The sequence below is a fragment of the Sitophilus oryzae genome, unplaced genomic scaffold (assembly GCF_002938485.1).
Source record: "Sitophilus oryzae breed Bouriz unplaced genomic scaffold, Soryzae_2.0 scaffold_465_pilon_pilon, whole genome shotgun sequence".
NCBI lineage: Eukaryota > Metazoa > Arthropoda > Insecta > Coleoptera > Curculionidae > Sitophilus > Sitophilus oryzae.
This window is the reverse complement of record NW_022147046.1, coordinates 3,588,993-3,604,932: the sequence shown is the minus strand read 5'-3', so window position 1 is coordinate 3,604,932 and position 15,940 is coordinate 3,588,993. Positions and strand designations below refer to the sequence as shown.

The window sequence follows — 15,940 nt, the reverse complement described above, 5'->3', positions numbered from 1 at the left end:
TAAATGAAATGAATGGAGTGCCGTACTCTGCCTGGAATTCACGAGTAAAAGACCACGGCAGCAAAAGACCTTGTTGCGGAGATCGACGCTCAAGTTGAAGGTTTGGTGCAAATATCTTTAGATTATTAGTTACTCTATTTATTGTTTCTGGTTGCCCTTTTGCGAGCTAAGATATTCGCCCATGCTTGGTTGAAAAATGTTAGTACATTCAATAAGGCCCTTATTCTCTGTACCACAAACATCGGCATGAAGGAACAATAAACGATTTTATTTAGATTACTTTTAAACTGATTTTTTTTACAGCATAAATTGATTCCATTAAATACATACACATGTTATATATTAGCTTTGTCAGATCAAATAAATAAGGAAATCTTTAGCTCAGAATTACAACAGGAGAACAAAATAATATGATTTAGTTAACATTAGTTAAATAAAACATTTACTTTAATTGCCTTTAATAATTTAATTGCCTTTAATAACGTTTTTGGTCACAAAACATATAAATAAAATAACATCAATGCGTCACGAATGGTAGTCTAAAAGCTATTATATTACAACAATTATCTCTGTTCGTCGCCTGATTTTCCTCTCCCTAGTTTGCGAATAATATTTTAAAAATCAATAATTTTATTTATGTAGAATGTAGAATGAATGAGAAGGCGAATCACGGCGACCTTAAAGATGTATTGTGTACCCCCCTTACTTGAGTCATCTATAACCCATCATACCTCTGTTGTAGAGGGGACAAGGTATTCCCCATCCTCCTCTGACAACAGTTCTTCCTCCGAGGGTACACACCCTTCCACGGTTGGAGTTTTGCCCTCCGTGCTGCTCTTCACAGTCGAGGAGTTTGCCTCCGGCTGAGGAACCCGTGAGGTGTAGGCTGGAGGATCTGTCTTCATTTTCTCCACCTCTTTAACTTGGTCTCTCCTTAGACCTGATACCGGTGTTGTCCCGTATCTATAATAGAGGATATGTCCCTCTTTCTCTATTGCCTCCTTGGATTTGAGGTCAATTCCTATTTTGAGTACCTGACCATGACCCTCCTCCCTCGAGTTGATGACTCCCCAACTCGATGTCCTTACATTGAAGTTCTGACCTTGGATAAGGCTCAGCAGGTAGGTGGTGTCTTTCCCCTTGCTCCTCGCCAGAAAGACCGTTATGGAGTTTAGCCCCTTTAGGGATGTTTTCTCCCTTCACTGCAACCAGTTCCGGCCCTTGCCAATTTTTAAGCTTAGGTGCGATTTCCACCAACCAATTCGCCGATTCTTGAGATACACAATCTATGAGGATTATGCTCACCCGAAAGTGTATCCCCGCAAAACGCAGCTGACCCACATTTTGTAGATCGTTGTGTTGCGATCCGATCACCACTACTTCGTCCAATATAGCCTCTTCTAGAGACGCTTGCTGGTCGGTGGTCAGAGCAACCTCTGGGAAATCCTTTGGCAGCACCGCTATTTTCACTTGTCCAGCAATAGCGGCAAAGCTGGCGATACGTCCCTGCTGGCCTCCCGGTGTTGGACGGCTTTCCATCCTGGCTTTTTTCTCTCCCGGCCGGAGAAGAGGTGAGAGGTTCTCGCTAACTCTCTTGCACTTTGATGGACATGAGTCAGGTTGTTTCTTGGTTTCTTTACTCTCCCCTTTTCGGAGGAGTGTTTTCGCTTTTGCTTTCTCTGGCGCAAGTCCTTCGTGGAGCAGTCGGGAGTTTCTTCGCGCTTCTGCTCCGCTAAAACCTACTCTCAGAGGATCATCTAGCCCGCCTGGTTGACTCAGGCAGGGTAGACGAAACGGTAGCTTATGTCGCTTATTTGGTCTAGAGGTAGGCTCCCGACCCTTGCTGGAGAAGGTGGTAGCTTGTGTGACACTTGTGGAGGATGATCCCAAGCAAGTGTCAGCCGCCCCTCCTGTAGTTTTCTTTGGATTTGGTTCCTTGGAACTTTCAGTTGTAATGTTCCCAGTGTCGCTAGGGGGCTTCCCGACAGCTTCACCGATGGTGTTTTTAATACTGAATCTCATAATGTTCCCACGAGTCGCTAGGGATAGTCGGTCCACTTCTACAGAGCCCCGCATGCAGAAGTAAGGGGTAAATACAATGGGGTACCCTTAGTGCCCCAAGGTTGACGCCAGTAATGGCTAGTCCTCTATCTAGCCACGCATCCCTTTGACCTGGTCCCGCCATCGTATGATTTAGGTTTTTGGTGAGGTTGTCTCTTCTTGGTTCAGGCGGTTGAGCCAAGACACCCCCCCCCCCACCTTCTACCCGCGAGACATGACCACAGTCAGTAAAGGGTGCCTGGTATGACAGACAGGGGTAGCCCCGTCCGGCATCGTTTTATGTCTTAGTGCAATTCCCTGGCCACGACACTACAGCCAGGGACAAGATAATGAGATGCTTCTTAGACCGAACCAAAGTGCTTTGGCTCGGTCGGAGATTCCTCCAGCGCCGGACAAGGAGCTTCCCCACCAACGACAAGGTCTTGCATCTCCTAGGGGAAGTATTTATGTATACAGAGTGTCTTAAAAATTAATGTTTTGAATTTAAAGAAATATATCAATTTTTAAATATGCAGTTTATCTCACCATCTAGCGTCGCTTAACTTTGGTGTTTCGATGTAACTGGTAAACAATTCTATAAAATAGTTAAAAATCTGGTTAAGGATGAAGTATCGTTGTAAAAGTAAAAAAAAAGTAAACGTAAAATATCGTTGTGTTCATTGTAATTCACCAAAGTCAGTTTTCCTATTAAACATAATTGAATTTCAAAGAGAAATTTAAAATTAATTGGTATTAAAAATTGTATAAAAATTTTAACGTTTATTGCGGCATTTTTAGAAGCCAGAAGAAATATTAAGAAAATAAGACTTTATTCATTATAGAGAGATTCAGAAAGCAACTCTAATTAAATTGGTACAAAAATAGAAGGGATTATTAGTATTAATTTTCTTAATGCGATGAAGTCCATAATTATATTTAGAACCAGAAAAAGTATATTTATTCTTCACAAAATAAAGTTTTTTTCAAACCAGCGACACGAGCAGAAAATTTTAATAAACAAGAGGTTGGGAGTTTTATTATTTTGTAAACGCTAAAAATACGACTTTTTCTTTAGGCTTTTGTTCGGGAAAATATTTGAAAAGCGATGAAATGAGTGTAAAAGAGATAAAAAAATCAACACGTGGAAGTTTAAAAAAGAAAAACGAACTTTTTCACTGATAATGCGTATCATTGGTTTGTTTCGTAATAGAAAGGAAAATACAAATTTTAGATGAAAAGTAATATAAATACATATAAATAATAAAAATACAAATTTAGTTTTTTTTCTATAAGAACATCTAAAATATAATATGTATCTAATTTTATATGTATATTCAGTAGGTTTGAGAATAGGTTGTTACCTATTTTTTATACCCCTAAGTGATAAGCGTGGCCCACCCCATTTTTTATTCTTTGGACAGACTTTTTTATTTTAATTTTTTATGATTTGGTTTTAAAAAATACATACAATCCTAAATTTTCACCCTTCTACCATCAACCTCTATTTTTAATAAGGGTTGATTTTTTATTTTTTGTTAACATATGCCTCCAAAGCGGCTTAACCGGGTTTGAAGAAATTTTATATGTATATTTAGTAGGTCTGAGAAAAAGGGAGTTTTCAATATTTTTATAACCCTAAGTGATAAGGGTGGTTCACCTCAGCTTTTTTTATTTTGTGAACAAACATTTTTATTTTTTTATTTGGAATTAAAAATACATACAACCCTAAAAGCGATATTAATAATTCAATAATTTTAATTTACAAATTGTTTTTAAAAATTGTTAGAATACCTTAAATTAAAAATGTGGGTATGATGTGTATATACCGGGTAATCATGGTATTTACCTAAATTCAATATACTATTTACTATTTATTGATCTTTTGGGTATATACCGGTTGCAAAAACTAAGTATTTTGCAGCGTTTAGTTGAGATGATGCGGACGGCGCGGCATCGGCATCATCAAAAATCATTAAAAGTTTGGGTTCTTAGATCGACTCAGTTTTAAATAAGTCCCTTGGATTCACAATCCCAAGTTAATATCAGGGGGTTATAGACAAGTTGGGGTTGGAAAGTTTGGTGTTGACCAAAAACTTTAACTAAAAAGTTTGTTTAACCAAAAACTAAAAAAAATCTAAAAAACTTTCCAAAAAATTCTATTTTTTTTTCGCGAAAAAAACTTATAATCGTGTTTCTGAAGTCGAAATAAGTAGAGGTAGAAGGCCGATTCTGCATCAGGAGCAGGAGCAGAGCGCACGGCGCATGCGCGAGGAGTGGGGGTACAGCGCAGGCGCGAGGAGGAGGCGCACGGCGCAGGCGCGAGGAGGAGGGGAGCTGTCAAATGTCAAACGTCATATGTCAAACGTCAAACGTCAAACTTGTCATCTGTCAAACGTCAAACGTCATATGTCAAACGTCAAACTTGTCTTACGTCATCTGTCAAACGTAAGCCCTATTACCCCTAAAATATTTGCATTTCTCACCCTGTGTAAATATCACAACACACCAAATCACTTAATTATTTCTTAAAAATCTCTTTGGTTTTAGGTTGGCGCGCCTGCTCCTGGTGGTCAATACGCACACTACAAGGAAGATTTATACTTATATGGACAAAGGGCATTTGGTATGCCCCCCGACAGACATTACAGAATGCTGCACGTTGCTGGAGAGGAGCAACCACCCATCGTCGTACTTAGCGTTATAGTAATAGAAGCTGAAGGCTTGGAAGCAAAAGATGCAAACGGTACGTAAATGTGTTCCATTATTACAAATATTACAATAACACTTAGAAAATATTGGCTAAAAAATATTACTGCAATATGTCATAATGTAATGTACAGGGTGGCTCGAATTCGACGCTCATCATTGAGATTTCGGAAACCGTAAGAGATACAGGATCGGCTAAATGGAGGCAAAGTTGCACAATTTGATGCTCAATAAAATGCCGTATTGCATTTTGAAAAATTCCGAATACTTCCGAATGTATTCGAAAAAAAACGGAATTTTCTATTTTATTTTCTATTGTTTCCTGGCTTTATTTGTTAAGATAACTTAAAATGAAAAACACATTTTTATAGCCACTGCTCTATAACTCTGTGTGATTAAATATTGACTCTGACGTTTCGGCTTCTGGGGACCATCATCAACTTAATTTTTTTAAATACGGACCTGATTGTTTTTTCAATTTAATTAAATCCTTTCATCACTCTTAAAACACTATATATAGTCACTTTGATATTTGCCGACGGCTCGTACAGACAATTCCATCACCAGAATATTTTATGTAAAAAAAATTAAAATGCAATTCGGCATTTTATTGAGCATCAAATTGCGCAACTTTGCCTCCATTTAGCCGATCCTGTATCTCTTACGGTTTCCGAAGTCCCAATGATGAACGTCGAATTCGAGCCACCCTGTACAGAATGTTCAATTTTTACTATTTTTGGCGGATTTTTTCGATATCATCATCATTTTCAGTTTATTCAACCATTTCCAATTATGGTATAGCTTCCCTCACACTTTCTTTGTAATTGGGACCATTGTTGTCTATTGTTATATATGCGGGCCCAAGTTATCCCTACTATATATATAAATTCGGGTCAGAACGTCCTACGACGTTGTCCGATGCCTAACTTCCACCCTGTGCTATTTTCCCATTGATCTTCGGTCAGATTTTTCCCGCTCATCGACCTTCTTATTCCTTCCATCCATGTTTTCTTGGGACGTCCTCTCTTTCGTTTACCAGGTGGTATCCAATGAATGACTTGTTTTGGAATTCTTTCATTGTGCATTCTCTGAACGTGGCCGGACCATATTAATTGTTTTTGTTCTATATCATTACTATTGTTCCCTCTATTCCCATCCGTTGTCTAATGTCTTCATTTCTGATCTTATCCCTCCGTGAAATTCTCATTGCTCTTCTAATCGCGTCCATTTCTGTTGTCTCTAATTTCCTTTTATTCCTTTCAGTGAGTCGCCATGTTTCACATCCATAGAGTCATATGCTTTTGACTAGTGTCTCGTATATATTATATTCCTGTTTTTTGTAATTTCAGTGCTCCATAGAATGCCATTTATGCATCTGATAACTCTTCGTGCCTGTATTACTCTGTTGTTTATTTCTCTATCGTCCGTTCCATCTCCTGTAAATATCGATCCCAGGTACCTGTAATTTTCACATGCCCTAATTTCCATATTATTGTCTAAAATAAGATTTTCTGTATTAGCTCCAATTGGAAGGTATTTTGTTTTTTCTGTATTTACTGTGAGACCCCATTTAGCATATTCTTCAATTATTTTCCGCACCATATATTCCATGTCATCTTTGTCATTTGCAATTATGGCCTGGTCGTCTGCAAATTGCAAGGTGTATAGGCATATGTCATTTAGTTCTATACGCATTCCGTTACATTTTCTTAACCATAGATGTAAGGCCTTGGCAATATAAATTTTAAATAGTGTTGGGGATATACAACAACCCTGTCGGAGCCCTTTAGTGATAGAAATTTCCTCTGAGAGACCGTTGACCGTTTTTATTTGTGATTTTCCTCCATGGTAAAGATTTTGTACAGCTTTTATCAGAGCTGGCGTTAATTCTTGATTAGTGCAATACTTCCCATAATTTTATTATTGGCACTGTATCATATGCTTTTTGTAGATCGATGAATGTTATATGAACTTCCTGGTTCATTGCAGATTTCTTCTCGATGATCTGTTTCAATGCAAAGATATTATCTGTACATGATCTTCCGCTTCTGAAACCATTCTGCTCTTCTTCTTCGTAGCTGGAGTATTCCTCTTCAATTAAGTTCCTCAGTATCCTTCCATAAAGGCGACTCATAGTGCCGGTGACCGGAATTCCCCTGTAGTTATTGGGATCCTTCTTTGAGCCCTTTTTATATATAGAGGAGATGTATGCTTTTTTCCACTGTTCAGGTACTGGATGACCATTTAAGGACTGGTTAACTATGTTTGTTAACATTCTAAACATTTTTTTGCTTCCCTACTAATCTCCCTACTAACCTTCACTCACCTTCCCTTGTTATCCCTACTAATTTCCCTAATATCATGGTCCCTTCTCAGGTTCGGTCTTCTTCTGTGTTTCTTAATTCCTCGTGGGTCTCATGCTGTAATTTATGTGGTCCATTTGTTGTCCGTTCTTCTTACCAGGTCTCCTGCCCATTGCCATTTGAAGGATTTGAATGTGTGGATGTCATCTATTACCTGGGTCTTTTGCCGTATTCACTCCTATTCTTTTACGGTCTCTTAGTTATTTCCAGTATATTTCGTTCCATTGAGCGTTGTGCGACCTGCAGTTTCGTTGTGATGTGCGTTTTGAGTATCCATCTGTTGTCCGTTCTTATTGCCAGGTGTTCTGTCCATTGCCATTTGAGGGATTTGAATCTGTTGATGACATCTATTACCTGGGTCTTTTGTCGTTATCCACTCTATTCTTTTACGGTCTCTCTTGGTTATTCTCGGCATATTTTGTTCCATTGAGCATTGTTTCCTTATGATGTCCCTGTTAAGTTTCCAGGTTTCACATGCATAGGTCATGACTGGTATTACACATTGGTCGAATGTTTTCTTCTTTGCATAAAGTGGTATTCTAGATTTAAATATGATTGAGTTTCTTCCAAATATACTCCATGCTAACTTAATTCTTCTGTTGATTTGTGGTAGTAGAGATCCCGAGCTGGGTAATAGTTGTCCAAAAAGGTATATTCTTCTAATATTTCCAGTTTTTTGTTATTTATGAGAATGTCTTTTCTTTCCACTAGTTCATTGTACATTACTTTAGTTTTTGCTACATTCTTTTTCAGACCCACTTTATTGCTGGCTGGATTTAGTTCATTAATTTTTGCTTGTAGTTATTCAGGACTATTGGCAATTAAAACTATGTCATCAGCGAATCTTAGATGGTTAAGATATTCTTCATCTATTTTTAATCATTTTTTGGTCCAATACAGTTGACGGAAGGTTTCTTCTAAGGTTGCTGTATACTTTTTTTATTTTCAATTCAATTCATTGTTGTCAAGCATGGACATATTTGGCGCCGGGCTGGCTAACTGGAATTTAAATTTGATGCTGGGGATTTAGGTAGTAGCTCTGCTGTAAAAAATGTCAAGTTGCCACATTTATTTAATTATTTCCTGACATTGCCATTCGTTTTGACACTTTAGTTTTATAAGTTTGTGGTTTAAATAAATAGTGTTATGATACTTTATGCTTAAAAATGTTTACTAGCAGACCTTGCAGTCGAATATTATTCTTTTTAGAACCTCTTTTAGTGCGAAGTGTACAAGATAGCTTAATAGCCGTAAAAAACTCATCGCAACTTCATTAAAATATTTTCAACGGGAAAGCGGTTGTAATGGCTCTTTATGTCCCTTAAGTGCCGTTAAGAAGGTGAATTATGTTGATGTAATAATGATAATAACTGTTTATTTGTTTATAATTAATTTATTTTTGTTTCTTAAATATTTTGCTTTAAAGGAAATATGTAAAAGTGGGCAATGCTATGCCGGTCAAGCTTAATCACGTGACTAATAGTTTATTTAATATGAACTTTAGTTATTTATGCTTTGATGACGCAGATACGGTAATTTTAAACCAATTTAAAGTTTTTATCATGCACGGTGCATTAACGTTCTATATTTAAACATTTTTTTTATTTAAACCACTATCCAAACACATTAATGAAATAGAAATGACATAAGGTTTAGTTTCCATTATTAAAAGTCCAACCCGCTAGGAGATAAATGATGTTTGTCGTGAAATTGACTAAAAAGTCATTAGCACACATTTTTTAATACAAATGTATATATCATATACATGCCCGTCCTGTTTAAAAGCGTTAAATATATAGTCTGTCCAACGACAAAATCCTTGACAGTGATAAATGTGCCTGTCATTTTAATTTCAAAATAGTTTATTTTATTTTACAAAGAAATAAGTTGGCACAATTGGAACGCTGGAATATAATCGAGTTATTTTATTAACTTACTGAATTTTATACCTTAAAAGTTGGTTAATTAACTTTAATCTTATTTTGTTTTAAATTAGTACCTTTTGACATTATTTCTATGCAGTACTAAAATTTATTATTAACGGTAACATAAACGAGATGGTATACGAACTTTATTTGTGGCTAATACAACTCTCTGGCAAACTATATCTTTGGGTACAGATTATTAACAACTGTAAACTATAGTCTGGATCAACACTTAATTTTCTCTCGAGTTTTCCTCCACTTAATTTAAAAAAAAACTCGAAACATACGTAATAACACAGTTCAAAATGCAAAATATTTATCATTTCTATTTGAACTAATTTGACACAAACTTATAACCTACAATTTGGAAAAAGTTTGACAACTCTCAAAAATCTTAATTCGAATTCACAGGCATCGGCGTCCGTTTGTCGTTGATCGTTCCGTCAAAACAATAATATTGAAATATGATCTGTCATTTTTAAAATAAACCAGTAAAATTGGTTAAAAACTAGAGACAACGCCATGACGGTTTTATATACTAAGGGTCGGTATTTTCGGCCTTGGGTGCCGGTTTTCTTGTGAACGAAAAGTACGGCAACACGCTTAATATAATAAGATAGTACTGAATACAGAACTGAAGACAGAAGGCGAGTATTTTCCCAAGCGCATGGAATCTAGCGTCAGATTAAGTAATTATGTAATAAATACTTCGTATTTTTGCTCACTCCGACTTACTAGATTGCCATAACGACTCACTCCTATGCATGTAAACGCCGACCTAAAGGTTCGCTTGCCAGCGGGGTATAAACCCATCCATAGTTAACTTAAAAAATATTAGAAACTTTTTTTAGTGAAATAAATGGATTGGTATTTGGAAGAAATAATTGGATTGGTATTATTCATCTGCTTTTTTTCTGCCATCGTCTGTCGAAATTTTACCTGTGAAAAAAAAACAGAGTATACAGTATGGAAGTGATATTATTTAACAATAAAATTTAATTACAGTTGAGGGTTGGAACCTTTGGTGTTACACAGCAAAATAAAAACAATAAATCACCACAATACACCAAAACACTTTTACTTTTACACTGGACGCGCGTTTCGCTAACCATGTTAGCATCATCAGCAGATGATTATAAACTAAAGTACAATCTACAAGTTGAGCGTTTATATACTCGCTCAGTGGGCACCGAGTGGGCGTGGCAAAATCTAGCCAACCGAGTCAGAGCCAACTGAGCGTAACAGTTAGATTTCCGCCACGAGAGTAGTAGGAACAAAGAACTTGAAGGAACTGGACCGTTGACTCTGTTCATACTATCTTTACATTTATTAATTCTGATGCTTTCATATGCATCTAATTGCCTGTAATTTGAGACTTGTTTAATTAATTTTAAATTATTAAGACCTATACAATGTTCATTATCAACAATATGTTCGCCAACGCAAGATTTATCCGGTCTACCATATCTTATCTGAGCTAAATGTTCTTTAAATCTAGTTAATATTGATCTTTTAGTTTGCCCAACATATTTCTGATTACAATCTTTACAAGAAATTTCATAAATACCCGACCTTTCCAGTGGAGGTGTTATCTTTTGGATTACCTAATAATTGTGGTAATTTATTATTAGCACTATACACAAGTTTATAATTGACATTCTTAAAAATTCCTTTTAGACCACGGGATAACTCTCTATCAAACGGTATAGATAAACATTTAGACGTATCTTTCTCCACTTGAAAAGTCGAATTTTCAGAAATCATTAACCTATACCTACGTTTTCTAATTAATTTATTAACTAGTGAAGGAGAATATCCATTACACTCAGCTACATTCCTAAAGTAATCTCTTTCTATTTCATATCTTTCGTTGGAAAGTGGGAAACTAAGTAATCTATGAACTAAGAAATTTAAACTGGCTAGTTTAAATTTCTTAGTTATAGGTTAATGATTTCTGAAAATTCGACTTTTCAAGTGGAGAAAGATACGTCTAAATATTTTTCGATACCGTTTGATAGAGAGTTATCCCGTGGTCTAAAAGGAATTTTTATGAATGTCAATTATAAACTTGTGTATAGTGCTAATAATAAATTACAACAATTATTAGTTAATCCAAAAGATAAAACACCTCCGCTGGAAAAAGGTCAGTGATTATGAAACTACTAGCAGGTAGCAATCCGAAAGGCTGGGCTGTTGAACAGAATCAATATTAACTAGATTTAAAGGACGTTTAACTCAGATAAGATATGATAAGACAGGACAAATACTAGCGTTGGCTAAGACATATTAATGATAATGAACATTTCTTAGGTCTTAATAATTTGGAATTAAAACAAGTCTCAAATTACAGGCAGTTAGATGCATATGAAAGCATCAGAATTAATAAATGTAAAGATAGTATGAACAGAGTCAACGGTCCAATTCCTTCAAGTTCTTTGTTCCTACTACTCTAGTGGCGGAAATCTAACTGTTACGCTCAGTTGGCTCTGACTCGGTTGGCTAGATTTTGCCACGCCCACTCGGTACCCACTGAGCGAGAATATAAACGCTCAACTTGTAGATTGTACATTAGTTTATAATCATCTGCTGATGATGCTAACATGGTTAGCGAAACGCGCGTCCAGTGTAAAAGTAAAAGTGTTTTGGTGTATTTTGGTGATTTAGTGTTTTTATTTTGCAATAAAATTTAATTCACATCTAAGAAAGGCATTAAAATATACTTTGCAAATTCCATTCCATAAATTTCATTACCTACATTCCAATAATTATAATAAAAACATTTGAAAAAAAATAATAACAAATAGCAAAACATTCACAATTAACGTCTTTATTGATTCCAGGGTTATTATGAATAGGGCTACTACTTTGGAAAGGAACTATCTATTTTGTCTACGTGAATTTCGAATAGCCCACTAGTAATTAAGTATAGTTTTTTTTATTATTTTTTTTTTAAATTCTTTTTAGCAAATATGATAATACAATTTTTAACGTTAAAATTAATTGCATACGTTCTACCACTGTTTATGTTTTCTATAGAGAGAGCTATGAGGGTAAATAGTATTGACAGAAATTTGATAATTAACTACCATTAATTCAATCCATTTTATATAGCGTAGGCTTTGAACTTTGACATATAAACAATCCTAATGTAATTTTCCAAACGAAATAGTATCCCAATACTAAATCAGTTAATAGATTAATTATTAATAGAACATTTTATAAATATGAGATTATGTGAAAATTGTCAATTGATACCAAACAATATTTTATTATTATTTCTGTTAAAGTTAAGAATAATATTATTAAAAAAAAATGTGTGTGCACTATGTGCGCATATTTGAAGTGAAACTTCTTCTTACTTTCGTCTGTCTGTCCGTCTGAGGACTCCATTCGGGTTGAACTACAACTAAGCATATTTATGCTACTTTAACAATAAATTTTCACTTAAAGATACTTCAAAATTCTTCTCTTCGTTCAATTTTAGTCTGCAGTTTTTTGCTATACCGAGAGCGCCTCGAAAGTGACTTACCCCTATTACTTTTTTATTTTTTTAAATAAAAAATCCGAGACTTGGTGTGTTAGTATATGATATAAATTAGGACATTTGATATATTTGGTAAAAAAATATATATTATAGTTTAAATTCCAATCAAGAGCACCATGACTCTGTTAAAAAGTCTTGGAAAAATAGATTTGTTTAATGTTTTTTGTGTCTTGTCCTGGTCGGTTAAAAGATGTCCTAATCATATTTTAATCATATCTCAATTTTTTTAAATGGAACAGGGGTGGCGGCTCATTAGCATATTTGGAAAAAGAATATACCACAATTTTACGAATAATTTTGGTACCACACACTTGGTATTTGTGTGTTGTAATATACCGGGAGTGCCATTTAAAAATAAAAAGTTGTAGTAATTTCCGGTGAAACACTGTGACCAAAAACAATAGAATATGTCAATTAATCCTAATTTATATCGTATAGTATCAAACCAAATCTCGTTTATTCATTTCACAAAATAAACAAGTTATAGGGGTGACCAACTTTTGAGAAGCACCCGGTATATCGAGTTATAAGAAATAGAATTCCAACTTCGGCAGTCTCGGTATAAGTAATCTTTGAAAACATTACTATTTAGTTGCAAGCAGTTGCTTTATTTCTCTATAAGAATTTAAGAAACTTTTCTTTTTCACAATTATTTCGTGCAGAATCACTAGTAGGTACTACTATCAATAGTAGGTATATGATCGGATACAGTTTTGTCGGCTTCAAAATGAGGTTCAGCCACACTGGTCCTTTATCTTGCTCAAATGAAAAAATTCTACGATTCTATTACCATTTTCCGTGTATTACTACATATTCAATCCGGAACAATCAAAACCACCAAAATATTGATATCTGTTAATAAATTAATTTAATTAATGAAGCAAACTTATAAGCTTTTTTTTATAATAAGGATATCAGGATCCCCTTCAGCTTCTTACGAATAAATTTTTGCCTCATATAATTTTAGGGCATATCAACCATTAATAACAAATAAAGAGCGTGGGTAATAGAAAAAGTGCGTTTTTGAGCAGTCATAGTCAGTCTAAAACTGTCAATTTTGCTAGCTTGACCCAAACCAATTTGTATAGAAAAAATCTATAACAACAAGAATTATAGAAAGAAGGGTTATTTACAAAAAGTTGATAGCTTTTGAGTTATAAGTAAAATACCACGAAGAAATCATTTTGATTTATTATATATTTTTTTATTTTATTTTGTTCAAGAATTCGCAAATCCCAGTTTCGAATAGAGCACCCAAAAACATCTAAAATAGAAGAAATCAAAACTCTCCCAAAACTTTCGTGCTAAAGATTTTTTGAGCATAGTTTCAGTAAACTATAATAGGATAGGTCTCGGATATAGTAGTGTTTATAATGTTTAGTCAGATATTTTCCCTATGTTGTGTAGTAACTGCTGATATGATATTTTAATGTGAAAATTGATAGTATCGATTCATTATTGGATCTGGTTATTCGTTACTATTTGTTTAGTTTCCTGTTTTCAAATGTTTTAGTTGATGGCGTGGCGCCTCTAGAACACGGCGCCCCGGGCGGTCACCCGGGTCGCCCGGCCCTGCCTCGATCCCCGTGCCAAGTTTGGTACCAATCAACCGGCCTTCAATTTTTACTCCCATCGCGCGTAAAGAAGTTTCCGTTCAATATCAAAATTCATAAAATTTTATAGAGAATTCAAGTATGTAATAAAGAATGGGGGCACCCATTTAAAATAAGAAAGTTACTGTCAACTTCCGGTATTTCCGGAAGTACCGCCATATTGAAAATATTTTTAATCGATAGATCTCGTTGTGAAACTATGATGTGCAAAAAATATCCGATCTAGATGTTGTAGTTCTCTCGAAACTCCTAATGCACGCTCAGCCTGGGACACCCTGTATATCATATTGTGTCTAACGACAAAATGCTTGACAGTGATAGTCATTTTAATTTCAAAGTAGTTTATTTTTCTTACAAAGAAATAAGTTGGCACAATTGGAACGCATAGCAGAAAATTAATATTTTAAAAATTTGAATGACGTGATTACCTACTTCAAAATATTGTGAAAAAACTGTATAAAACTGAAAAATCTAATCGAGTTATTTTATTAACTTATACTGAATTTTATACCTTAAAAGTTAGTTAATTAACTTTAATTTAATTCTTTTTAGACCTTCAAAAATATTAAATATATCAAAACTAATGTTCTTATTTAACTTGCCCCCTACAACTGTTCCTTAAATTTCCATTAAATACACCCATTAACTGTGTACTAAGTTACTTAATCTTCAGCCAACCATCAGTCTATTTAATTATGGCATAATTGTGTTAGTATAGACTTGGATAATATCTAAGCTTAGGGCTCGAACACACTGACGACCAGGTCGCACCGGCCAGGCCGCTGCTACCTCTAAAACAATTAAATCAAATTATACCGCGCACACTAACGTCCTGGCCGTCCGTTGGTCGTTGCGACCAGCCAGACTGGACTAAAATATTATAATTTTCTGCCGCTTGTTGCCGGTTTTCTTCCAAATTAATAATTTTTCAGATGAAATCCCTCAAATTCAACGCACAATATTTTATTTTCTATAAGATATAGTGTTTTAGTGTAGTTTTTGCACACGTGCAGAAAATCCAAAGAAATAGTATACAGACTGGATCAAAGGGAAACTTAAATCTAGTCCCTTTTTTATCAAGGGTCGATTCTAGTAAAAATTCAAAACATTTTTATATGGCATACTCTATTTATGGTTGGTATGATACCTGTTATTATACCTTCGAGTTTCGATGTTAAAAAATAAAAAAATCATATTTAAAGTTTTTCTACAGCCACTTGTTTTTTTTATTAAATTATTTTTTTTAGTTGTATTGTAGTCATGTACAAGGAGGACAACTGTATTTTAAATATTATATTTAATTTAACGTTTTCAAACAGGGTCCATTAGACTATATTTTTACTAGGTACATTATTTTTTAAAAAAATTAAGACCGTTTCACGACCTTTTTTTACGATGGCCCTAATATGACCTAAAGTCGATAAGAGCCATCAGTAGAAGTCTATATCAGTAGAAAAAAGAAACAGAATATCTCCCTTTTTGTCGGTCGCGCGTACACAATGCTTTTTGTTCGGCCTATTTGTTCTGCTTGTTCGTGCGCGCTCGGTTTGTTCGGGCTAAAATGCTCAAGTCTGGACGCACCTTTAGGAACAATACTGTTTTTGTCTTTTATTGATATAATGCTGAAAATCTCACGAGTTACATGTCTCACTCTACACATATTAAATTACATAGACGTAGGATGTAGAATATTCTGTTATGAAACGACTGATGGAATAGCAGGCATCGCGGATTTGAAAAACATGGAAA

At 34.9% G+C, this 15,940-nt stretch overlaps 1 protein-coding gene across 1 annotated transcript in view; it reads left to right on the top strand.

Moving 5' to 3' along the window:
* The window catches only part of LOC115885991 (BAI1-associated protein 3), a 349,135-nt gene that overhangs the window by 68,050 nt on the left and 265,145 nt on the right, over nucleotides 1–15,940 (top strand). The window contains exon 4 of the mRNA XM_030905025.1: nucleotides 4,588–4,783. Within this exon, the coding sequence (XP_030760885.1) occupies nucleotides 4,588–4,783 (196 nt within the window). The remainder of the gene's footprint in view (nucleotides 1–4,587; nucleotides 4,784–15,940) is intronic.